Source organism: Pinus tabuliformis, chromosome 4_2, assembly GCF_031772625.1.
Source record: "Pinus tabuliformis cultivar Carrire ecotype Pingquan chromosome 4_2, CPIR1, whole genome shotgun sequence".
In the NCBI taxonomy this organism is placed as follows: Eukaryota; Viridiplantae; Streptophyta; class Pinopsida; order Pinales; family Pinaceae; genus Pinus; species Pinus tabuliformis.
In genome coordinates, this window is record NC_142304.1 from 1131358204 (window position 1) to 1131385864 (window position 27661).

General features: G+C 34.0%; 1 protein-coding gene across 1 annotated transcript; it reads left to right on the plus strand.

Moving 5' to 3' along the window:
* Window positions 1-1339: 1339 nt before the first annotated feature.
* Window positions 1340-26621, plus strand: LOC149173651 (subtilisin-like protease SBT5.3). The gene is made up of 13 exons (XM_089426783.1): window positions 1340-1679; window positions 7201-7396; window positions 15042-15141; window positions 15350-15447; window positions 20426-20523; window positions 20694-20876; window positions 20994-21105; window positions 22105-22660; window positions 23629-23726; window positions 23836-24081; window positions 24199-24310; window positions 24403-24616; window positions 26077-26621. The coding sequence occupies exons 1-13, from the start codon at window positions 1340-1342 to the stop codon at window positions 26619-26621; spliced, it is 2898 nt and encodes a 965-aa protein (XP_089282909.1).
* Window positions 26622-27661: the final 1040 nt, after the last annotated feature.

Below are 27661 nucleotides of genomic sequence, written 5' to 3' on the forward strand. Positions count from 1 at the left end.
CACTCATCATCTCCAATTGTGGCTCCTCCACAATTGTCTGAGACTTCTTCTGGGTATGCATGTTGAGAGGTAATGTACTCTCCCTCTCAACCACCAAGTATCTAACCTTTACCTTGCTCCTCAAGGCTTTGCATGCATCTTGTATCTCAAGTGCATATAGGTTCTTGGCTCAGCACACCAATCTATTTCCACTTTCCCCTGTCACGAAATTTTCTGGAAAAAGAGCTGATTTTAAATCAGTGATATCTCCCTCATCTGAACCTCAATTTGGCTGATTTGTTTTTTGAATTTGGGTCTTTTTCCGCAAGGAATCCAAATCTGCTATTTGTTTCTGAAAATTTTCTACAAAAATTTTTAGATCTGCTCTCCAAACTCTCGGCCCAAAACTCAAAATTTTGAAATCTCCTCTCAGTATACTATTCTTCTTTAATCACCTTTGCTTTGATACCATGTAGTAATTCCCACCTGCAGATCACTTGATAATGCAATAGACTAAAGCAAAATACTTGATCTACTTCTACCACAAATTTAGTGGAAGTTTAATCGAACATGAGCAACATCAATAAGAACACATATAACTGATAAGAAGGAATCAATCACACATAACACAAACGATATAACCCAGGGAAAACACCAACCTAAAACCCCATCTATATATTATCATACAAGTGGAAATATAGCCAATATTACAAAAAGAATCAGCTCAAAAGCTATCCTGCTCTCTCTGCAATACCTCTACTATTCATAGACAGCCAAAGGCCTCTATCCAACATCTAATCTGCCCTCCAAGCCTCCTATTTCTTTACGCAATTTTGATTGGGGTCCAGTGAAGCCACTTGTGTGAATTGGCCTCTTCATACACTCACTAACCTCTGATCCAACTACGTAGTCCTGAAGAAGATAAATCCTCATCATGGATGAGCTTCCTTTATAGGAAAAATATTCATCCAACTGATAGTACACTGTCCCTTCTTTGATCTCAACTGGGTCTCTATCTGAACTGACATGCATGAGTTATCCATGAGTGAATACTCAGTTATTTGAAATACAGTAGTTACATGCATGCAAGCATTAACTAACTCAACTCTTATTAATTTAACAAACTATTAAATTAATCTAACTAGACTTGACTTAGTTAACTGAGCCAACTAAATATAACTCAATATTACAACTCATCTTTATCTCTTTAACTAATGGATAAATTTATCAATTAATAGATAAATTGTTGCGTGTCCCCACATAGACTTCAAGTTTTATTTTCCTTAACTAATCAACTCAAGATGAATGAATTAATTAATTTTCAAACTACTCTAATATCAAATTCGAAGAGGACTGAACGATGAACCCTAACATCCTTGATGCCGCCTCCCTTCCTTCGGCTGCCGTCTGGCCTCTCCTTGGCCCGGCTGTTGACGGAGACGCACGATACAGTTATGGAATGTTGGCTTTCCCCTTCATCGGTGAACTGCAGGTCTTCCAATTGCTTCTGAGCGCCGCCCTCTCCCCTTTTTGTTTTGTTCAGATCTCTGAGGTTGCTAGATTGCGGCCCTCTGTTGCTGCTTCTCGCACCCGCCGCCCCCTTCAGATTGCAAACGCAATGGTTAAGGACGAGCAGGTAGATTTTACCCACGCTTCTCCTCAGATGGCAGCTACTGGGAAGACATTTTATGATCTGGAAGGTTGCTCAATCTTATTACTACCTCCTCTATCCCCCAAGAATAGCCAATACTCTATTTTTAATCTTCAGAATTCCCTCAGATCCCTGGATCTACCAGGATGGTCCTTCTAGAAGCTTTATGGGGTAGAATGCATCGACAGACTCATCAACGATGGGATTTTCCCATCATCTCCTCACATACCCCTGCGGCAAGTTCAGAAAAAGAAAGCCCTGCAAAGATCCTGCCTCCTCTCGTCTCAGATCTGCAGAGAAAAGAGGAACTTTGATCCTTCTGCCTCGTTTCAGATCCAAATCAAGCTCATCTCTAGCAAAACTCTGCTACAATGGGTGAGCTCCTCGGATCTAGTGCAGGACCTCAAGCATGCTCTGGAACTCAAGCTGGGGATACCTTTTGCAGCTCAACGACTTCTCCACGAAGGCAAACAACTTGAGGATCTCAGCCCTCTTTCTTTTCACATCATTAAGAGAAATGCCTCCATTATTTTTTCCCTTCGTTTGAGAGTGATCTGAAAATGGAATGTACTTGTTTAAGGGTGCAATATATCCATTCTCAATAATTTTCAACTGTGAGCTAGACACTCCAAATGACATCTAAAAATGTATAAACTTCTTATTTCTTATACAGAGATAGACTGTAGGGGCATTCACCAGACATGTCACCTCTAAAAAGAGGATGAGTTCCAGAGGCTACCTGGCCCTCTACAGGCTCTGCCTAAAGAAATAACAAAGTGAACACTTAGAAGCCTTTGACATACACATACTTGAAGTTTTATATCTTGCGGAAAAAGACAAATAACTTTCTGTAGCTGAATAGGTGATTATGTGTGTATGCAAGTTATGTATATTTGCTGTTTAAAACTTTATATCAGATTTGTTTACCATATCATCTTCAGCAAATAAAGACATCAAAATGATAAAGCAGTTCACCCCCTCCTGAGCTACATCTGCTGGACCAAGCCTCTCCAACTAGGCTTGTCCTCTTCTATTAAAATTGCTACAAAGGATAATACAAGAATATGGGTGTCTCAAAGGACAGATCTGACTGTAAATACAGAATCAGAAGATAGGAATTAGCTAAACATGCTCTTTCCCAACACTAAACAGTGAAAATTGTACCTTCATACAGTACTTTCCCCAATTGGCCCTGGTGGCTCTTCAAACTTGAATGGAGAATTTCGAGGTGAAGATGACCTCAATTGGTTCTGAAACCTCTTCCATTAGGCTCAGAAGGTCGAAAATAATAGACATAGGCTTTTGAATCACCAAAAACGGATGAACATAGCCCCCAAACAGCTCATGCACTGAAATGGCCCTGAAAGCTTCCCTGAAGCTAAACAGTGAAAATAATGCCTCAAAAGGAAAAACGAGCTGTAGAAATGGATTCATAAGGCTGGAAAACTTCAGGATTGACCTTCGTTCCACATTCACTGGCTACACAATTCCCAATGCAGCTCCCAAACTGATTTGGCCCTTGTGGCTCCTGGAACTTCCACGAAGCTAAAACACCTGCAAATGACCTCAGATGGCTATGAAACCTGTGCCAATGGCTTCAGAAGGTCGAAGAGACCCAAAATCAAAAAAATATTCGTCCAAAACGGACTTTCCTAGCCAAAGTTATGGCCATTTACTCCTGACTGCTAGTTTGGCCTAACAAAACCCCAGTTACATTTAGTGACGGCCAGTTAGGCCCGCCAAATATGGCGGGACCGCCCAAATTTGGCGCTCCGCCAAAAACTCCGCCAACTTAACTGCAGTGATAAATGCGCATGTGACCGGAATTTTCGATTGGCGGTTAGCATTGGATTGCGCACTGGAGGTTAGGGGTTAGCCCACGGTTCTGGGCACCCGGTCATATGGTGTGCGGGGGCTGGCGCTTAGGGGCTGGCCCCCTTAATTTTCCCGCCCGTAGCACAGTTTTAAATTTAAATCAAGTTTGCTTGCTCAGCCTTTCAAGTCCCGCTCCTGTGGCCTAACGGTGAGGCGTAAGGCTTGTGGCAGGCAGGTCATGGGTTCAAACCTTGCCCATGCCACCCAAAATTTTAGTATGCGCCCATACACTTGATGACGTCACCCAGGGCGTTGCTAAAAAGGAATATTCCAAATAATATTCCTTGGAATATTCTTTTTTTACTTTTTTTAAAAATTCAAATTTCTAAAGTTATTCAGCAATTCTTATTTTTGGCATAACTTTCTCATACGGCGACCGTTTTTCGAACCGTTTGCGGCGCAGGAATGGGGAAGATGAGAACTTTCCAATCATTCAAGTTTCAATCAGTTCTAAGAACTTTCATTTTTGACCATTTTACGACACTTGGTCCTGAGCCCCTGATCAGAGAGGGGGAGCTGTAGGACAGTCATCCTCAGCCAAGGCATTTTCATACAAAGATGATGTCCATGCACAGAAGTAGGAGAAGACAGTTCCACCAGTTCAGGCCCCCAAACCTTTTCTGGTGGACAAACTGGAGGAAACCCCCTCCATTGAAATAGTGCATCCAACGTTCGATGAGCAATCCCAAAAGTTTGCAGAGCATGATTTGCAGGTTCAATGGGCTATGGCCACGCACAGCAGACCTCTACCAATGGATTCACTCTAACTGGACCAACAATTGTAAGGTTCTGTTATGCTCAAAGGGCTTTTTCATTATAGTGTTTGCTTTTGATGAGGACTACCGAAGAGTCTTAAAAGCAGGGCCATGGTTCTGGGGCTCAGCAGGTCTATTCCTCACCCCCTAGTTCCGAGACTTCAATCTATCTACAACAATCATCACCAAGCTCCCAATCTGGGTCAGACTTCCTAATCTCCTGGTGCATTTATGGAACTTTGCTATATTCCAAGGGATCGGCAATTCTCTAGGCCGCTTTCTAGACACAGAGATTTATAGAGGGGAAAAGGGCCTATAAACCTTTGCCAGAATCTGTGCAGAAATAGACATGAGCAAAGGTCTCCCTGACAAGATCAATCTCAAAATTGGAGACTTTCATTGGACTCAGAACTTGGATTACGAGAACACAGCCTTCCGTTGCCGCAACTGCCATCACACAGGGCACCTTCAAAGCTCTTGTCCCTTGATGCCTACCCAAAAGAAGAAATCCAATCCTAAGAAAAAATCCAAAAGCTGGAAGCCTCATGACCCTCCCCCCATGGACGATTTTGATTTTAGCTCGGATGAAGAGGAGGAGGGTGAGGAAGGAAGCAAAGATGGCACAAGATCCACCCTTGACTGAGCCTGAGGATTTGTCTGTCCAGCCAAACTCTCAGAAAAGGATTCATGAATCCTCTACCTCGGATTCAGATAAGGAAACCTCTCAGTCAGCCCAGCTCAGTTTGCAAATCATGCCAGCGCAGTAGTGCCCTCCTGAATGGGTCAAAGTTGGTAAAAAGAAAGGGAAAAAATGCCGAATAGTTGATTCTTCCCATGTTGGGTAGAATCCTATGCTCTGTTTTTGCTCCCTGGTTCTTCTAGTTACTTCCTGCTCTCTTCTACTCTCTTCTCTTTTCTTCTAGGAGCCGAGGTGGATAGCCTATCCTTTCCGGCTGCCTGTGTTCTTGCTTCTCTTGGCTGTAACTTCTTACTGTACTATACGTTCTCTTAATAGATTTAGTTTTTACCGAGAAAAAACAAAATATCAAATTCGAATTTTACTTCCTATTTTTAGTCGAGGGACTAACTAAAATAGGAATCCATCCTGAATTTCTAAAAATAGAATGCTATTTTTAGCACTTCCATTTTTCATTCCCAATTTCCCAATGCAGCACTGGTACCCAAATTTCTATTTTTAGTAGTGTTATTTTTAGCACTTCTATTTTTAGCATTTCCTGTTGCCATTTTCAACAATTCGGTCACGATTACCATGAATGGTGTCATTTGACGAGTATTAGATGTTTATCACTGGCTTGAATGCAAGAGAAAAAGGCCCTATGTTTGAAGAATTGACAAGGATCCTCATGTGAGAGGAGGAAAGGCGGCTGACCCATAAACCTAAAAGTTTAGATCTTGCCTTAATGGCGAAGAAGAAGCCTTTCAAAGGAAAGCCAAATGCAGCATAGAAGAGCAGTGCAACCCCACAGAGAAAGATGCCCCCACCTCACAGTATGTCTTTCAATAGAAATGACTCTACGACCAAATGTTTTTATTGTGTTAGAACTGGCCATATAGCTAGATATTGCATGAAGAAGAAGTCTGATGAAGTCGGGAGGAGACACAAACAACATGCATGTCATTTTATTAATGAGGAATAGAGTCAGAACCTCAGATTGTAAATATCTGACTCTACGTTTTCGGCTAAGGATGATGAAGCATATACCTGGTTTGTGGACTCAGGTGCATCGATCCACATGAAAGCGAATAGACAGTGGTTTGAAGACTTCAAAGAGAGCAATAGTGGAGAAAACATCTACCTTGGCGATAATAGAGGGTATCAAATCAAAGGTTATGGTAATATTCATGTTGTTTTGCCTCATGGAAACATTAGACATATTCATAATGTGATGTATGTACTCAGGATCAAAAAGAATTTGATCTATGTCTCTACATTAACTAATCATAATCTCAAGGCAGAATTTTATAAATCATATTGTATTATTAAAGTACAAATCTTATTGCATCAGGTATTCGTGTGGGAGGATTGTACAAGGTAAATGTCAAAAGCATACCACATTAGGCATTGACATCATCTGCTATGACTATAATGGACTTATGGCATCAGAGGTTTGGCCATATTAACTTCAATGATCTGTTGTTATTATAGAAAAGAGGTATGGTCGAAGGTCTTCCTATTTTAAAGCCTGTTCATATTGATTGCGATGCATGTGCACTTGGAATGTTGCACAAAGATGAATTTCCTGTGAATGTTGATAGAAGGAGGAGCGATATACTTGAGATGGTACACACAGATTTATGTGGACCTATGTAGACAAGGTCATTAGGTGGTGCATACTATTTTTTACTGTTTATTGATGACTGTACTAAATTTACTTGGGTGTATTTCCTCAGGAAGCAGAGACACACTTTTGAATACTTCAAGGAGTTTAGAAGTATGGTTGAAAAGCAAACAGGTAAAAGCATCAAGATTCTCTGCTTAGATCAATGTGGAGACTACAAGAAAGCTTGTGTTCTCAAACACTGCAAAGCTCGTGGGATACAACAGCAGTTTACAGTACCCCACAGTCCTCAACAGAACAAGGTTGTAGAGAGGAAGAACAAGACCCTTGTGGAGTGTGCTCATAGTATGTTAAAGATAAGAATCTTTCTAATGGGTTTTGGGCTAAAGCAATTAATATTACAGTATATCTAAAGAATAGGAGTCCAATAAGAAGTTTAGATTTCAAAACTCCTTTTGAAGCTTTATTTGGCTATAAGGCCTGCAGTTAAGAATTTGAGAGTTTTTGGAAGTAAATCCTTTTCTCATGTCCCAAAGGAATATGGAAAGAAACTGGATTCAAAGGCCATAAAATGTATTTTTTTTTGGGTATTGTACAAAATTTAAGGTTTACAAACTATTTAATCCCTATACTCATAAAGTTTTTGCGAGCAGACATGTAGTGTTTCATGACCAGGTCAATGATGGAAGCCATGAGAGTGCTAATGAAGAATGGGATGTGCCCTTGCTGGTAGAAGAAGGAAGTGATGAATCAAGTGACAACAATGAGAAGCAGTACGAAGGGGAAGAAGATGATGCAGTTTTCAAGCCAAGTCCACAAAAGGATGATCAAACAAGGTTTAAATCTACCCCACCACTCAGGAGATCAAGTAGTAATATTCAGTTACCAACAAGATATAGGGAGAATGCTTTTATAACTAGTATGATGAATGTTGTTGAACCCTCTAGTTATAAAGAAGTCAAACAATATAGTGAATGGAGGACTGCTATGGAAGAGGAATATGGGTCAATCCTCAAAAACAAAACTTGGTATTTAGTTAAACTACTTGAAGGCAAACAACCCATAGGATGCAAATGGATGTATAAGCCTAAATTTAAAGAAGATGGGAGCATAGATAAATATAAAGCTAGGCTGGTTGCAAAGGGATATTCACAGCAAGAAGGCATAAATTATGATGAAACATTTACCCTTGTAGCTAAATTAAATGCAATCAGAATGATAATTTCTTTAGCTACCAAACACCATTTGATGATTCACCAGCTAGATGTTAAATCTTCTTTTTTAAATGGGGACTTAAATGAAGAAGTCTACTTAGTGAAACCTAAGGGGTTTGTCAAACAAGGTGAAGAACATTTAGTTTGCAAGTTGAAGAAAGCATTGTATGGATTAAAACAGGCACCGAGGTCATGGTATGACAAAATTGATTCATTTTTCCTGCAGCATGGTTATAAAAGAAGCAAAAATGACCCTAATCTTTATATCGTGTTTGATAAAGATGGGAGGATTGTTTTGATTTCTTTATATGTAGATGATCTAATCTTTATAAGGAATGTTGATAACCTCATTAAAAAAATCAAGGAGCAAATGTCACAAGTCTTTGAGATGAAAGACCTTGGGGAGCTACATTACTGTTTGGGTTTAGAAGTCCAGAGGGATTTTGGACAAACTTTTCTATCACAAAGTAAGTATGTCAGGAGCTTACTAGAAAAGTTCAGAATGGATTAGTGCAAAGCTGCAACAGTACCTTTACAACAGAATATAAAACTTCAGAATGATGATGGATCTAAAGAGGCAGATGCGACTTTGTATAGACAATTGGTAGGGAGTCTAATCTACTTGACTACAACTAGGCCAGATTTGGCTTATGCAGTCAGTGCATTGAGCCAATTTATGTCAAATCCCCTTGAGAGCCATTAGATTGCAACAAAGGGTGTTTTAAGGTATCTCCAGGGAACCTTAGATTTTGGTATTGTTTATACTGATTCATGTGATGTTAAATTGACAGATTTTTCAGACTTCGATTGGTCTGGAAATGTACATGACAAACGATCCATAAAAAGCTATGAATTTAGCATTGGATCTGGGGTCATTACATGGAGCAACAAAAATCAGAACACAATATCCTTGTCTTCTGCGGAAGCTGAATATCAAGCTATGTGTGCTGCAACATGTGAAGCAGTTTGGTTGAGGAGACTTCTCCATGATGCTGGAGAAGAATAAAATGTTGCAACAATGATCAAATGCGACAACCAGAGCTCCATCAAGCTTGCAAATAATCCCCTATTTCATAAGAACACAAAGCATATCGATCCACAATTTCATTTTGTCAGGGAGAAAGTTCAGTAAAAAGAAATCCATATTGAGTATTGTAATAGTTCTAACAATGTTGTTGATATTTTTACCAAACCTCTTGGTAGAATCAAGTTTGAATTGTTTAGGGAAGTGTTAGGTATATGTGTGAATCCATTTTTCCATTAAGGGGGAGTGTTGAGATTAATGATAAAATGTCTTAATGGAGCGATGGTTCAAACTGAACCTTAGATTAAGAGTTTGTTCCTGTTTTCTAGGGTGTTGTTTCAACTTTCCTAATTGTGTGTATATTATATATATTTCTCATGTAATGAATGTAAGGCAAAGCGTCTTCTATAGAGGCAGTCTCCAGGTGGTTTTCCACACCTGTGAGCTGCTCAGGTTTATTCAATAAATTTGATTTTGTAGTTTTTAACAGTGCTAAGAAGAAAATGAACAATGCAAAGATAAGAATCAATTCTCACGAGCTTCGAAGTGAAACTAGAGGTTGGCCTATTCCCAAAACACCTTGGGATGAAAGAATCTCTCAACTATTTGATACTAAGAGGGTTGAAAATGAAAAACATTTTTTCTTGGATTGCATTGCTCTTACTCATGCTCGTTCTCATTTCCAAAACATTTTTCACATTGTCAGCCTTCTTGACTTTCTTAGTCAACATAACTTTATAGTGATCGAGGAACAATTTTTCCCTTCCCTTTGATCATAAAAATAAAATATTAAAAAATCTTATTTAATCTCTTACAAAATTTTCTAAATAGATGTTAATCATCATCATCTTTTTCTTCATTTATTACTATTTTTTATCTTTTAAAATATAGAAGAGAATTACGATAATTCAATGTAAAATTTAATATATTAAACTTTTTTAATTATTATATGTTAAAAAGAGATATTTGAATTAATAAAAAATAGCCATTGGTTAGCTCTACGACAAAGAGTGTGAACCAGGAGGGTCTAGCTCTATAGAACACTCTACATACTCAATGTACATCACACATTATATGGCAAACACTGTTGAAAAATGTGCAACAAGAAATGTTAAATTTAGAATGTGCTAAAAATAGACCTGCTAAAAATAGCATGTCTAAAAATAGCAATTTGGCCAGTGAGGTCATTGGCCACATTGGGTGAGAGGTGAAACTGGTAAAAATAGAAAGTTCTAAAAGTAGCATTTCTGAGTCCATTCCTATTTATAGCAGCCCGCAGTCTCTCTATAGGAAGTAAAATTAATTTTGGTCTTAACAACAGTTGGAAATATTAATTGATTAATTCAGTTGAGTTAATTAGTTAAGGAAATTTGAATTTGAAGTCTTTGTGAGCATGCACATGAGTTGTCCCACTGATTGAGGAATTTATCCTTAACTTCCTCCACTCATTGAGGGAATAAGTATGAGTTCTATAATGAGAGAATCAGTTGACTTAGTTCTAACTAGTCAAGTCCAATTAGATTATTTTAACAAGTTGTTAAAATAATAAAATATAGTTTGTTAATGCTTGCATGCATGTGACAACTATTATTTTAGATAACTGAGGATTCACTCGTGGATAACTATTGCATGTCAGTTCTGTTAGAGACCTAGTTGAGATCAGATGTGGGACAATGTACTATCAGATGCTTGGATATTTCTAGTAAGCATTCCTTGCATGGAGAAGGATCTATTATAGGAGATTGGAGGACTTGTGGCCTATATATTGAGGCATAGGTAGTCCATGATTTTCATCTTCTGATTGAAGATCATCAAAGTAAAGAGAGAGAAGGATAGCTATTGAACTAATTCTTTTTGTATTGTGAAGAGGATTTCCACTTGATTGATAATACAATGTTGGGGTTTTATGCTAGTGCTTTCTCAAGTGATATATTCTGTGTTATGTGTGGTTGATGTCTCTTGATTAGTTATGCATGTTTCTACTTGATATTACTCATGAATTCGATTATGCTTCCACTTAATGTTTTGTAGAAGTAAAACAAGTATTATGCTTTAGGGCATTACATATATTGGTTTGTTCTACATGTGAAATTTCTACATGATATCGGAGTATAGGTGAGCAAGGAAGAACAATATACAAAAAGAGGAGATTTTAAAATTTTGAATTTTGGGTCGAGAGTTTGCAGAGCAGATCTGAAAATTTCTATACAAAATTTTCAAAAATAAATAGCAGATTTGGATTTCTTGCGGAAAAATACCCATAATAATAATAATAATAATAAAATCCGCTGAATCAGAGTTCGAATGAGGGAGATATCACTGATTTAAAATCAGCGCTTTTTCTAGAAAATTTCATGATGGCAGGAAAGTGGAAATAGATTAGTGTGCTAGCCAAGAACCTGTATGCATTTGAGGTACAAGATGCATGCAAAGCTTTGAGGAGCAAGGCAAAGGTTAGATACTTGGTGGTTGAGAGGGAGAGTAAATTACCTCTCAATATGCAGCCCTAGAAAAGGTCTCAGACGATTGTAGAGGAGCCATGATTGGTGCAGCAACTTCAAGAGGTTGTGGAGTAGCCACAACAGGGGAAGCTAAATGGAGATCGAGTAGAGACATCTACTCATGCAAAGACCTCTAGTGGAGGGAAACTTCGAGCCAGGTGGGTAGAGGGATCACATGCAGCCATACCTCCAGGTAGGAGGTAGGGCGATATAGAGTGATCGTCCCAAGGAGGAGGGGCAGGATCCTTAAGGTACCCAACCTCTTGGATGAGACCTTGCTACAGGAGCCCCGATTTGGAGTAGCAGGAATTGACTGATTGGGTAGAGATAGATGCAGATGGAGTGGCATAGAGAGCGACAGTGCAGGGAATCCCAGGACAACGCATAACTACCAGGCTGCAGCAATGCGAGAGGCACAAGTGTTTTGCACAGTGCTAGGTGGCACAGAGAGGTGTGAAATGGTGCGAGATGCATGGAGATATTGCAGTAGCGCAGATATTAGATAAGGAGCACTTGTCAGCAACAGGTAGAGCTTCAGCATCAGAGTATGTTCCCATCCCAACAGAGTGGTTAGTTGGGAGTGTTTTTGTTCCAAGTGTTGTTGGAGCAAGTGCACCGGGTAGATGTATTGCATACAAAACATTCCAGAGTTACAGGATCGGGTTCGAGAGAAAGCCTTTCTTGTTGAGAGGGAGTGTTGAAAAATGTGCAACAAAAAATGTTAAATTTAGAATGTGCTAAAAAAAGACCTGTTAAAAATAGCATGTCTAAAAATAGTAGTTTGGCCAGTGAGGTCATTGGTCACATTGGGTGAGAGGTGAAACTTCTAAAAATAGAAAGTTCTAAAAATAGCATTTTTGGGTCACTTCCTATTTATAGCAGTCCCTAGTCTCTCTATAGGTATTAAAATTAATTTTGGTCTTAATAGCAGTTGGAAATATTAATTAATTAATTTAGTGAAGTTAATTAGTTAAGGAAATTCGAATTTGAACTCTTTCTGAGCATGCACATGAGTTGTCCTGCTAATTGAGGAATTTATCCTTAATTTCCTCCACTCATTGAGGGAATAAGTATGAGTTCTATAATAAGAGAATCAGTTGACTTAGTTCTAACTAGTCAAGTCCTGTTAGATTATTTTAACAAGTTGTTAAAATAATAAAATATAGTTTGTTAATGCTTGCATGCATGTGACAACTATTATTTTAGATCACTGAGGATTCAGTCATGGATAACTGTTGCATGTCAGTTTTGTCAATGACCCAGTTGAGATCAGAGGTGGGACAGTGTACTATCAAATGCTTTGATATTTTTAGTAAGTATTCCTTGCATGGAGAAGGATCTATTATAGGAGATTGGAGGACATGTGGCCTATATATTGAGGTCTAGGTAGTCCATGATTTTTGTCTTCTGATTGAAGATCATCAAAGTACAGAGAGAACAGGATATCTATTGAGCTAATTTTTTTGTATTGTGAAGAGGATTTCCACTTGATTGATAATACAGTGTTGGGGTTTTATGCTGGTGCTTTCCCCAGTGATATATTTTATGTTATGTGTGATTGATGTCTTTTGATCATTTATGCATGTCTCTACTTGATGTTGCTCATGAATTCGAATATCCTTCCGCTTAATGTTTTGTAGAAGTAGAACAAGTATTATGCTTTAGGACATTGCATATATCATTGTTCTACAGGTGAAATTTCTACAAATACCATGATGAAAACTGAATATATTAACTAAATGGTTCTCCAAGTGAGATACCTGGAGAGTGTACAAATACTCATACAAGCCCACTTACATTGAGTCAAATGGGCCTCAAATATATAAGCTTTCACACTAATGAGATGGTTTCAACCACTCCCTAGATATTAGGATATGAGGTCTAAGATTAGAGTCTCAAACCTATCATCATCATAACAATAATCTAGGTTTAGCTTTCTCCATTAATTCCAACACTCCCCCTTAATGGAGAAAGGGTACTGAATAATAACATACGCCTACTGGTTTAGTCTCAGCTGGGCTTACAATTAAAACATGAAAAACTTGGTAACAGAGATTTTCATTTTGGTCTTTTTTCATGTGAGTCCATACTTGTTCATCTTGAGTCGAAGCTTCGTCTTCACTTTCCTCACCATGAGGTAGTGATGTATCTTCCCCTCATTTCTACCCCAGTGATGGAAAGCTTGAATTCTTATTCTTGCCCTTCTCAAAAGTATGACAGGATGGATGGGAGAATTTTCCCTAACTATTTCTGGTGTCAACCATCTGAACGTCAGCTATGATGTCTTCATCATTCATCGATGTAATGTCTACACACAGAAATATTAATGAGATCATCACAATTTAAATTCTCTCGAGCTTTGTCTTCTTCTGCCATGTCTTTGAAATCAGCGTCATGTGGCTCGTCCAATTGATCTTCAACACTTTGTTCCTCTTTACACCCTTCTTGAAGATCAGCTCGTGTGTCTTCAATTTCAAGATCTTGCACAACAGATTGTGCCTCTTGATTCTCGTGGTCATCAAGAGAACCACATTGTTTTTCTGAAATCTAACTTGAACATACTACTCATGCTAATGCCTTTAAATGACCACATGAGAAAATCATCATCATTACAATCAAAAATATCTAAAAATATGGACATGTTGTTAAAGTCCGTCGTATCTCGCTTTATCTTGCTCTGGGATTTCTTTTGACTCCACACAGTCCTCTAATGAGCTCCAACAACCTCGTTACCATACAGGCGGGAGACTTCTTCCTTTGGCAGCTCTTCAACTATAGAACCTTGGGGTGCACGTTGTGGCTTCTATGCCACACAACCAAATCTGAAACAAATCACCAAGACAACGAAAAGAATAACAAAGAAATTTATTCGATCATTACAAAATGAATTCGACCTTTTCAAACCTGGACTCCATCAAGACACTTAAAACAAGTAGCAACAAAAATAAAACTCAACGAAAAATTGCACATCTAGAAGAGTGATCTTTGTTTCCTCAGTCTCCTCTACGCCACCTTTTTATGAAATAATAAGCCCCTTTCTTTATATCAATAAAGAGCCTCCATATTTTTTTATAATTAAAGAATTGAAACTTTAATTTAAAAAAAAAAAAAAAACTTAAAAATCACCCATCCAACTCAAATGTTGGTTTCCTCGGAGCATAATAAAGTTTTCCATGCCATTGGAACGTTATCGGTGAAGAGAGAGCGAAGCGGCATATATATGATAATTTTTAAATATATTAAATTTAAAACCGAATCTTATTTTCAAAATGTTGACTTTTGCATTTTTCTTAGCCTTGAAAGTTCTAACCACTTGACTTCATCTACCTCTACCACTCCCGCTATCCATCCTCACCGTTAATTTTCGACGTCGTCCCTGCTATCGTTGGCCTCATGTTTAGACAATTGATACTCCTTATGGATTTCTACGAATCTTACAACTGCATCCACACTAATCCATTGCCTCCTCGATTTACTGAATCTCACAGTTATGTTTACACACTCCTATTTTAAGACGGAAACCATCCAAAATATGCCCGTCGCATATAATTCTCGCACACTAGAAGGCATGCCACCCTGTGTGTCAAGTAATCAGAATTCTATGCAGTCGAGAATGCCCTCAAAACCGATCATTTGCATTAGACACGCCACATTTATATCTTGGAATTCCGATTATCGGTTCATACATCGCCAAGGTCTTTGTATAAAAGGCTTTGAAATAATTGTGCACCATGCATCACAGAGAAGCAGCAGCAGCAGCCATGGTTGGGAAAACAAATTCATTAGTTTTTCTGGTCCTCTTTTTATCGCCATTCATAGATTCAACTGCGGGGGCTAAGAAGGCAAGAAGAAATGGCTTGTACTCTACTCTTATTTTATAGGTTCTAATGTCATCACATTATCAAAGATATGTTGTTGGTATATTTGTTTGTTAAATTCTTTTAAGAACACAATAATTTGACACTTAGAAAACAATATTTCATGAATAGGTGTTTTTTCTCTGGCTGAAACCATAGTGGGAATTACTGATCATTGTTCTTCCTGTTGCAGTCATATGTGGTATACTTGGGAGGACAACATGATGACAATGCAGACCACCAACAGGTAGCTGATTCACATCATGGGCTTCTGGGATCAGTGTTGGAAAGGTAATTGACTGAACCAATTAACATATAAATGAATATTTTTTTATAATATATTCCTATCAGTAGTGAGAAAGTAATTAACTGAACCAATTAATGTATAAATGAATATTTTTCCATAATATATTCTTAGTATTAATAAGAATGCCTTTCGTTACTTTTCCATCAATGTGTTAATAACAGTACATAATTTGTGGCTCATTTTTAGCATAATCATACTTCTGAGTGATTTTTAAAGGACGGGCCGAAGTTGTTGCCTATGAAATACCTCAGATGCACAATCATAACTGTATGTTTTAGATCGTATCCTTGTTCATGTTGTTGAATTCTTTTGTTTCACTTTAATTTTATTTAGGGTTTTTTAATGTTGATTTATAATGAATATGGTTGATTATTAAATTTTTTTTATTTAATAGTATAATTTTAATGAAAAAGTTATAAAATAAATGAAAAAATTATAATTTTTTTGAAAATGAACACTCAAAAAGTTTGAAAGTCTGTTCGGGGACAGCATAAGCCAGTCCATATTTAGGTGTTTAGTTTAACTTCCAGTTTTGGGAACAAAATATTTAAGGAATTTTGACATAGGATGGTTATACTTAAGAGGATGTAATGTTGAAAGAATAATTCTTATAATTACAAAAATGAAAAATCAAATTTACTGTATCTTTTAAAGAATTATATAAAATTATTTTTGAAAAGAAAAATAAGGTTGGTTAAAGTATACTCCTGAAAGAAATAAGTTAAGATGGATTTTGGAGTTATAATTATTTGTTGTAATAATAAATTAAACTCTTATATTTTATTAAATTAATCATTAAAAAAATGATATGGATTTTGGTTTTATTTTTGGAATAGAGATTCATTTTTGGGAGGGAGTTTTTGGTTGTCACATTTTTTTAAGAATCTTGAAAGAAATTGATCTTAATATAGGAGCTAATTAAAGAAGTTATTTTATTGTTTTTGCATATATATTGACAATTTTTTTTACATATATATTGACAAGTTAAAAGATTGTTTGAAAAAAGAAGATTGGTTTGGCGTAATTCTAATTAGTATAATAATGGTTTTTATTTTATTTTGTAGGCTAACGATATTATATCTCAACACAACAATTAATATATGTTAACGATTTATTATATAGTACAATGTTTATAGAGTGTAATGTAAGTGAATTAACATTGACAGGTTATGATAATTAAATTTTGAAAGAACACTTACACTAATTTCACTTATGATAAGGACCGGGTTAGGAATCAATCTTTATCTGAAGTTTAACTACAAATATAACATTGAGAAAATGATAAATAAAGGGTGAAAAACTTATTATGAATTTGAAAACAATCATAAATGAGTGACCCTTTAGCTATGAGGTAAAAAGAAACTCCCCTTTGAAACTATTGTTCATTTAGTATACTATATAGTTGTGGAATTTATGATATAACGTCTCTAAAGAATTGTGAAAAAAGATAAAACAAACCAAAATTACCAATCTTTTGTCGTTTCGAACCAACCAGTGTGGTTCATCGTCAGGACAAGTTGGTTCGAAACGTGTCGACAAAAGATTGGTTATGTGATTTTGCCGAAGATATCTAAACAATGTTATGGATCACAGAAGTCTAAATTCCTTAAACCAAAATTATGTTATAACAAATTTAAAGACAATCTATCCTATCCTATCTTTCTTATAAAATTGAGCCTTATCCCCATTGAGAAAATGACTATACAAAAAGCTTTTTGATAGATTTCAAAAGCTTATCATTAACAATGCTAAATCTTGGCTACATCATTGGAGGCTAGAGGAAAATGTGACATTGTAGAATAATTATAATATCAAAATTGTTACTACATAAAAAAATTAAAGAGAAAATGTGGTGCCATAAATTTTTTGAGGATAATAGAAAATTAAGATATGGTGAAGAGGTGATCAATCATAATCTAGAAAATCAAAAGTATATCTTTGTTTTGATTGGTGCAAACAAGAAAATCAACCTTACTAAAATAAGAGCAAACTAACACAAATTCCATCCTAAAGTAACATGTTATGCAATTCCTAAAATATCAGGGGCAAGAATTTATCATCCTTATAAAACTAAGATATTTTGAATATAAATCACTTTCCCTTCAAATGTCTTATGTACACCAAAATATTTATTACAAGCCTAAAATTTTATCCCATCAAAACTATGTTGATTTAACAAAACAAATTAACCAAAAAATTATTATATTTATTAAAATTTCGTAAATCAAAATTAATTTCTATAAATATTAAACATCATAATTAGCACTATAACAAATTATTTAATTATCCCTATAACATATAAAAATAAATATGTTGTAACAAATTAAAATTAATCCATTTAATAAAATAACATTTATATTTTATAATAATAATAAATAATTTCTTTTTAATAAATATTCAATTTTCATCCAAATTATTAATAATAAACAATAATAAGATTTTCACTAACCAACAATAATAATGCCATTTTGAATGTGTTCTTTTTGGGTCACACTTCTTTTATATATATATATATATTCTTGTTTATGAAGATTTCATTTTATTTGAATATATTTTTATGTATAGAGATTTATAGAAGTGGTGTTATTTTATTTTTGTAATTTTGAGAGAGAGAAGAAGGGAAGATTGTGTATTTACTTTATATAAAATAACTACTTTTTATTTTAATCTAATTTTTCTTTCTAATTGAGGTTTATTCTCCTACTCCACTATTACCTCGACCTCTCTTAATACTATCTCTTCCTCACTTCATTCTCCTACTCCACTATTACCTCGACCTCTCTTAATACTATCTCTTCCTCACTTCCTACTACCACCTTAACCGTATCATCCATCTTTTTAACAATTACTTCACATTTCCAACCCACTACTATTTGGGTTAATCATTTGGGTGTTCTTAGGTTTATAAAATATGTTTTTTTCATTACTAAATTTTTACCATAATTTTTTTATTAATCTCCTTTATATAGTATTTCTAATAAGTTATGTTTTATTTCGTAATTATTCATCTTCAATTTTTTTATTTTTTTTTTAAATTTATTTTTTTTTCCAAAATATTAAACTTTCTTATACACTATTTACTTCATTTGGTAAACATTCTTCTTTAATTTTCTTTTTTCTAAATTCATAATTTTTTTTCCAAAATACTAATCCTTATCATACACTATTTACTTCCATTACTCATATATTTGCAAACACATTTTTTTATTCATCATACTTTATATCTTAATTCCCACTTCATCTGATTAAAATACTTTCTAAAATGTTTTTGCATTTATTTTTTTAAAATGCAATCTTCATGCATTGTGTTAGATGTTTCTCCACACAAGTAATCCAACTAACGGTACTTGCAACAAAATAAACGACTCCAATTTGTCACCGGCTATATAATGTTATACAAAACCGGTTATTTGTTACTAGTCTTTTGGTTCGTTTACATTAATTTTTTTTTTTTTAACGGTTCGTAAAAGCATTTTCATATAAATAAAATTATTTTTTGTTACTTAATTGAATTTTTTTTCCATTTTATTTAAGTTTTATTTTAGCAATTATATCACAATACTTAACAAGATAAACAAAGCAAACATAAATAAGATACTTTTCCTTACCCATTGACAAATAAAACATAAATAAAATGCTTTGTCTTACCATTTCTTTATAATAATTGTAAGTGTTATAATAATTGTAAGTGTTATAAGTGATAAATGGTTGAGTACAATGCTTTGTCTTACCATTTCTTTATAATAATTGTAAGTGTTATAAGTGATAAATGGTTGAGTACTTGTACAAAAATCTAGTTGGTCAAGCATCTCGACATACCATTTAGTTATTTTTTTCATTAGAATGTTTCCAGATGATTTGGCAAAATAGGGCTATTTACCATGATAGTTCTATAAATTTCTCATGTATTATTTAAATCACAATCTTTGTGAATGAGTATCAATTAGCTAAGAGTTTCATATGCAGTGATTTCCTATAATCTTGAGAAGTGCATGCAAAGGTATACCTCTATCTCATTCTACCATTTCAATAAAATAAAGAGTTGCAATTTATTTATTTTTAGTTTATTGGGAGAATCTGAGATTTGTTTTACTAATAGTTAAATTTCAGAGTACATTTTAGAAAATATACAAATAAATATTTTTACATGGTTTTCTTACTCTTTTTATTTTATTGCTTGATCTTTATTTTTAGTTTTATATTATTTTTTAAATATAGCCATCAACTTTATAAAATTGATATAATTGCAATCCAAGTAAATACATTATGTATCTTTTCTTTTTGTTATTACTATTATATAGTTAAATTTCAGAGTACATTTTAGAAAATATACAAATAAATATTTTTACATGGTTTTCTTACTCTTTTTATTTTATTGCTTGATCTTTATTTTTAGTTTTATATTATTTTTTAAATATAGCCATAAACTTTATAAAATTGATATAATTGCAATCCAAGTAAATACATTATGTATCTTTTCTTTTTGTTATTACTATTATATTTATAATGGAAAATATTATAAATTTTGCTATAATAGTTAAATTCCTTTTTCAAAAATCTAATTTATTAACCTGGATTTTCATTTAATTTTAAATATAAATCTATTTTCATGTTAAGAGAGTGAAATATGAAACATCAAAAATACATAATAAAAATATTAATTATTATTTAATTTTTAAATTTGAGATTGATGTATTATAAATTAATTATTTTGATATAAATTAATATTGATGTGTAATGATTAAAAACACAAATTTCGTTTATAAATACTATTAATTCCATCCCAGTGTGTAAAATATGTACAAGAAAATGTAGAATATATAGGTAACATCCTTTAAGTTCTGTGTCCACAGAAAAAGAAAAATGTGTAACTAGGCTAAAACCTAAAACATTCAAATTACATAATTATTATTATCATACTGATTATGTTTATATTTATATTTTTTCACTGAAAAATTGCAGCAAGGATGCAGCAAGGGAGGCTATCTTCTACTCATACACCAGAAGCGTGAACGGTTTTGCTGCTATTCTTGAAGAAGAACATGCTCTTTCTCTCTCAAGTGAATTATTTACCATTAATGCTTATTTTCACTCTTTCACATTGAATGAATGCGAAGAATTTTCGATAGTTTTTGAGTGAATTACTTACCATTAATACTTGTTTTTCACTCTTAGATATATAGAAACTGAATTGAATTTGGAGTCCTTACTGTTGGGTGCTATTATTCAGAACTCCCTGAGGTATTGTCTGTATTTCCTAACCAAGCAAGAAGCCTACACACAACTCGTTCATGGGGATTCCTTGGCTTAGAAGCCGGAGCTGGACAATCTGAGAATGTAGATATTCCTGCGAGATCGCTATGGAGAAAGGGGCATTTCGGAAAGGATGTTATTATTGCTCACATTGATACAGGTAGCAACCCACCTCAGTAGCCTTGGAAATAGCTGTGTGTGTGCCTGTTAATATATTCTTTAGGTGAGTTCATTTTATTTGTTATTGATTCTGATGCTACATTTCTTCTGCATTCAGGGGTATGGCCAGAATCTGCAAGTTTTCATGACAAGGATATAGGGCCTATTCCTTCTCGATGGAAGGGGTCCTGCAAAAGGGGAACACAATTCGGTCCAGAATACTGCAACAGGTGCGTTGGTGAGGGGTCAGAGTAGTTTTCAGTTTGTTTAACCATACTTGCATATCGGATAACATTCTCTTCAGATTTTTAAGAGAAGTTTTATATTCATATCTATAGACTGAGAAATACAAGATATCTTAGTATATCAAGTTTGCCTTTTCTATACATTGGAAATTCTCCAATATTTTGGAAATATGATGGACATGACTGAAGTAAAAGAGTTAGACTAACTCGTTTACATCAAATTTTAAAAATATTTTGGAATGTACTATCCAAATAAGAATGGCCTTCCGAAGTTGAACACAAGGCCAGAGAAGATGAAGAATTTCAAATGGTTTAGGAAGGATTACAGTTTCCCAATAGTATGTTTGAGTTTGTATTCTTTTGTAGTAGTATAATTTGTAAGTGTTTATTGATGGCCGGTTTTAAGCACTTTCCTAGAACCCTTGCAGTAACATGAAGTGATTGTTTTCATTTTTATTTTTTTTTAAGGACTTTGTAAATATGCCATATTTGAGGTGAGTAACTTGTCACTTCAATGATTCAGCATGATTTTGAGGTAAGTAATGTTAGAGTAATTGTCACACTCATTTTATTGAAAATTGATGATAGTAAAGATTTAGAAATTTACCAATGCAATAAAGATTTAAAAGTTTACTAACGCAAGCACGATTCTAAGATTTAAAAGTCCCTGCATTCTTATTTGTTCTTCTTTTACTGCTTGCAGTCTATTGTGGTTATTATTTCTTGCAATACATTGCCTAGAAAGAAAACACTTCGAACTTGCTTGTTGGAGAATGCTCAATATCTGTATTTGTTTCTTTGTTTGTTGATGTATAGTAGAAGCCAACCCCATTGTAAAATATCCATTTTTGAACAAGTGGGACATGGTACCCAATTCTTAGAATCATTGTTTACCCTGAGTGTTTTGCAATAACAATTTGGTTGGAGAGCAAGCCCTTTACAATGGAAGCAAAGTTTCACTCTCCAAATGGCTGTCTGCAACAGGAAATTGATTGGGGGAAAATATTACATCAAGGGGCGTGATGCTGAAAATAAGCCTTTGAATCTCTCTGAAACAGGGGAATTTCTTTCTGCGCGAGACAAAGGTGGACATGGAACTCATACTTTGTCTACAGCAGGAGGGAATTTCGTGAAAAATGCAAGTATATATCGACATGCAAAAGGGATTGCAAAGGGAGGAGCCCCTCATGCTAGAGTTGCAAGTTATAAAGTTTGTTGGCCTATAGATTCAGGCGGTTCCAATTGCTATGATGCAGATATTCTTGCAGCATTCGATGAAGGGATACATGACGGAGTTGATGTGTTCTCAGTTTCTCTGGGAGGTGTACCTCCCATTCCGGATTATTTTCAAGATTCAATTTCAATTGGATCGTTCCATGCAGTTCAAAGAGGGAAGGTTGTCGTCTGTTCCGCCGCAAATCTTGGTCCAACACCGGCGACAGTTCAAAATGTGGCACCCTGGATCATAACTGTGGGAGCAAGCAGCATCGACAGAGCATACCCTTCGAGTGTTCATCTCGGAAACAACATAACATATATAGTAAGTACAGTTTATTGGCATTCCTAATTATTTTATGTTTTACCATTTTTTTAGTTTTCTGAAGAATTTTTATTTGGATTATATTTTTTTGTTTTTTAGATGTGTTTTTGAATTTAGTGTTGTATCCACTGTTATATATTTGGACCACTACCTTAATAACATGAGACTAACTACCTAATCAAAATAATAATAAAGGTTCTGAAATTTACTAAGGCCTACAATTTAACAAGATATCACAACCTTGACCGGTATTAGATTCCCAAGTCACCTAGAATTAGGGTGTTGGAAGAACAGAAAAACCCCATAGCACTGATAATTTACAAACTTCATAGATTAAACCTATGATTCAAATAAATCCTAAAAACATATGCAAATAATGGTGAAGGTTTGGTATTACTAAGGCTTGCGGGTAAACACAACATTCAGTGGCTTTAAAAACTCTGTAACACCATTTTTTTTAAAGCTCATGAATCCCACAAATCTGTACCAATTTTCAAGTAAATTTGACAACAAAGAGGCAAAAATTTCTTCAAAAGGTAGAACAGTTGCACTACGGACGGCAGGCTGGCTTAGTGCTTCTTCTCTAGTTAAGTAATGAAGCGCGTTTAATTCATCTTATGAAATTCCATTTACCAGTATTCCCATAAGGCCCGAGGGTGGAAATCTATCCCTGCAACATGGAACGGCTAAATATATTTCATCATGTTTTCTTGGAAAGCATTGTTAGATTTAATTGTTTATTGATTATGAGGATAATTGTTAGTACTGTACACGTCTCTTTTCATAGAGAATTTCAAGAGGGCAATAATGCATATTGAAAATTTCTCTTTGTTTCAGTCCATAAAATTGAAAATTTGATAATGTAATTTTTTCTCGCAATGAAGGGCATTGAAATCAATAAATCAGATCCTTGAAGTTTTGCTAGAAAAGTTGATTATGTTACTCTCTGTGTTTTTGTTTGAGGGCAGGGACAAAGCCTAGCCCAGTTCCAATTACGAAAGGGAAAGCTTTATCCACTGGTATCATCAGCGAGGGTGAAAGCCCGACATGCAAATAAAACTGCTGCGTATGCTGCATACTATTACCTTTTACCAAAGAATAGTATTTCAATCCCATCAAAGTCACACTTCTTTCTGATATTGTGTTTTAACAGTTTCAATCGCTAATATTTTCAGGCAACTCTGTTTCCCGGGATCGTTAGATCCCAAAAAAGTTAAAGGAAAAATTGTCGCCTGCCTTCGTGGTATCTCTGACAGAGTTGAGAAAAGTTTAACCGTTCGATTAGCAGGAGGAGTAGGTCTGATTCTCGCCAACGCACCCAAAGGCGACACAGACGTTGATGCAGACCCTCATTTTCTTCCTGCTGCACATTTGAATGCAACTGATGGAGCGGCAGTTTTTCAATACATCAAATCGACAGCGTAGGATTTAAATCAAACTTTTTAACTTTTAGGATTTCAATGTAACATTTTAACTTGTACTAAAACCTGGTTGTTGCATGAAAAACATTAATGCCCAATTAAATTATGCTCATTCAGGTCCCCTGTCGCTTCCATTTTATCAAGAACTCAATTAGAGGTAAAGCCAGCTCCGATTATGGCAGGATTTTCTTCTCTGGGTCCAAATTCTCTTACTCCAGACATACTCAAGGTTATCATTCAATCCCCACAAATCCATTTCCATTGTAAGGAATCGTAATATTTTGAAAAAAAAAGTTGACTGTTTCTGTTTCTCCAATGCAGCCTGATATTACAGCTCCAGGGGTGAGCATCCTTGCAGCATATTCAGAAGCAACAACTGCAACTAGCTATAAATATGATAATAGATCTGTACCTTTCAATATATTATCTGGCACGTCTATGGCGTGCCCGCATGTTGCTGGTATTGCAGCTTTACTGAAGAGGGCACATCCTGATTGGAGCGCAGCAGCCATCTTGTCTGCCATTGTAACTACAGGTATCAGTATCTTCGTATACATACAAAGTTTGGTAGGATTTTTCATTTTGAGAGCGCATTAGGTGCTCAGACATTTCAGGGCAAATAACTAATTTTTCATGTCTTTTCTGAGAAAAAAAAGACGTAAATTTCTTTCTTCTTAACCACAATTAACTAGTATAAGATTTAAAATATTCATTAAAATATTGAAAATTTTACAAATATAGTAAAAAAATTAAAATATTCAAAATTTTATAATATTTTATAAAATTATTGAAGTCTAATATTTTTTTTAAAATAATTAAAAATAATTATAAAAATTTCAGATCTTTCTAAACTTCAACATAAATTTCTATCCTTTACAATTTTGATTGAAAATATCAATGATGCTGGATTTTTTTTTGGAATTAAGTTGAATTTTTTTTATTTAAAGTGTGCCCGGTTCTTTCCAAACCTCTAACATTTCAAGTAGATATCCAAAATAAAAAACAACTAAAGTTATAGTTATTTGCTTTTTATTCATCTACTACATCTTTTAGTTGTATTCAACATAAGTGGAATGGCTATTCTAAGGACGAGATGTTTAAAAATTCTTTCACAATTTGTGATTTTGAAAATGTAAAAAAATTTCAATACTCAAATATCCATATTATTCTATTTATCCCTTTTAACATGATAAGTTTTATAAAAAAAATCAATTAAATTAAAAAATGTTTTATTTTGTAATATTTTATATAGATAAATATATAAATTAGTCTAGTTATATAGATTAAATGACTTGTAAGTCTATGCAAATCAATGCTTATATATCTATAAGTATCAATTTATAATAAGTATCTAAAAACTTCGATTTTATAATATACTTGAAATCATTAAAATTTAAAAAATTATAAAAAGTTAACTAACTTATAATTTTATTTAAAACAAATTATTATAATTATTAATGAAAATTATATATATATATAACATTTAATAATATTTTTTATTATGGAAATTCATTCTATTAACTTATTTCATATGATGTTTTTTTAATTAATGAATTTAATTAAAAAGAAAAAATGTATATAACTATTTTGAAAATAAATTATTACATCTTTTTAACTAAAGAATTAAATGAATAACTGTTTTATAAATAAATTTCATTCTTTAATTTATGTATACTATTAAAAATATACTAATATATTCTATGAAAATTAAAAGCTATAATTATTGATAATAAAATTAAAATTTTAAAAATTTTAATATACTAATATATTCTATGAAAATTAAAAGCGATAATTATTGATAATAAAATTAAAATTTTAAAAATTTTATTCCAAATTAAATATATTAACATAATAAAAATTGGATTCTATATACCGCTATAGATATTTGAATATATATTTAAAGATTAGATCTTCATATGTTTTGCCAATTTTATTTTTTTAAATAAATTTAATATTTGTTAACCTTCTTTCTGTTTTAATATTTTGAAATCACAGCTCAAAAGATGGACAACACCATAACGGCAATTAAAGATTCAACACTGCAAACAGCAGGTCCTTTCAACTATGGGGCAGGTCATGTGTATCCAAATAAGGCTGTAGATCCTGGCCTAGTCTATGATGTGTCACTCAGAGACTACAACACATTCTTTTGCAGCTTGCACTATAATTCAACCCAGCTCAAGGCCATAATAGGAAGGGCATTCCCTTGTCCAGCACGACCCCCTAACATCTATAACCTCAACTATCCCTCCATCACTGTCTCGGCACTGAGAGGGTCAGCAACTGTGAGAAGAACTGTGACAAATGTAGCAGAGGGACCGGTGACTTATAAAGCATACGTGCGGTCTCCTGCTGGAGTTTCGGTGTCAGTTGAGCCTGAAGAACTTCACTTTTCTACCAGCGGGGAAAAGAGAAGATTTATTGTGTCGCTGAAAGCCGTGAAGAGTTTGGGTCAGTACGCATTTGGGTCCCTTACATGGAAACATGGCAAGTATTCGGTTGCAAGTCCCATTGTTGTGAATGTAACCAGTGTGAATTAAGGTGCTGAATATAGATTTTGTAAACAATAATTGCATTAACTATTAACTATTATTTATTTTTTATGATGGATATTGTAATCTTTAAGATATACATAATTGGCAATTATAGAAATATCTATATTTTTTTAAGTATTTTTTATATATTATTCAAAGATAATTAAAAAACAAAAATGTATTTAACTTATTCATTTATTTTGAATTTCAATATGATATCTAGTTCACTATTACTAATTACACTAAATAATAGTTTAGTATAATTTATCCTTTTTCTTGGGTGAATATATTTTTATTTGTTTTTTTTCTCTTAATTATTTATTGGAATCAGAAATTATATATATCTTTATAACCTATTTCAAAAATTTATTGAAGTTATCCATTTCTTTATTTAATAATGAGATAAAAAAGAATCAAATTATTTTTTTAATTAAATCATATTTTAAAATCAAAATGTTAGAAATCCATATATCTAATAAATAAAAAACGTTAACCATAATCAATCAAAGTTTAATTTAAAGTGAAAATCTCCAAAACTTACCATGAAAACAATTAACTTTTATTAACTTGGTCCAAAATCTTGTAAAACCTTTCAATAGATTAAAAGAGGATAATAACACACTTCTAAATTTACTAAAATTGATCAGAAATATCAAAGTTTAATTTAAAGTGAAAATCTCCAAAACTTACCATGAAAACAATTAACTTTTATTAACTTGGTCCAAAATCTTGTAAAACCTTTCACTAGATTAAAAGAGAATAATAACACACTTCTAAATTTACTAAAATTGATCAGAAATATCGTCACCCTACTATTGCTAAATTGAATAATTTAAGAAATTACATAGGAATAATAACAAACGTTCACCAATTGATTTATTTAGTCTAAAAAAATTGAAATCACATTGTTATTTGCTTGCGTGATCCTCTTAATTAGTGTCATTGCAATGGATTTAATGTGTAACAATGCTCTAGAATTTTCCATATGTGAGAGTTTCTTAAACCTACCATACTCATAAATGTAGCAGCTGAAAAAGACGATCATC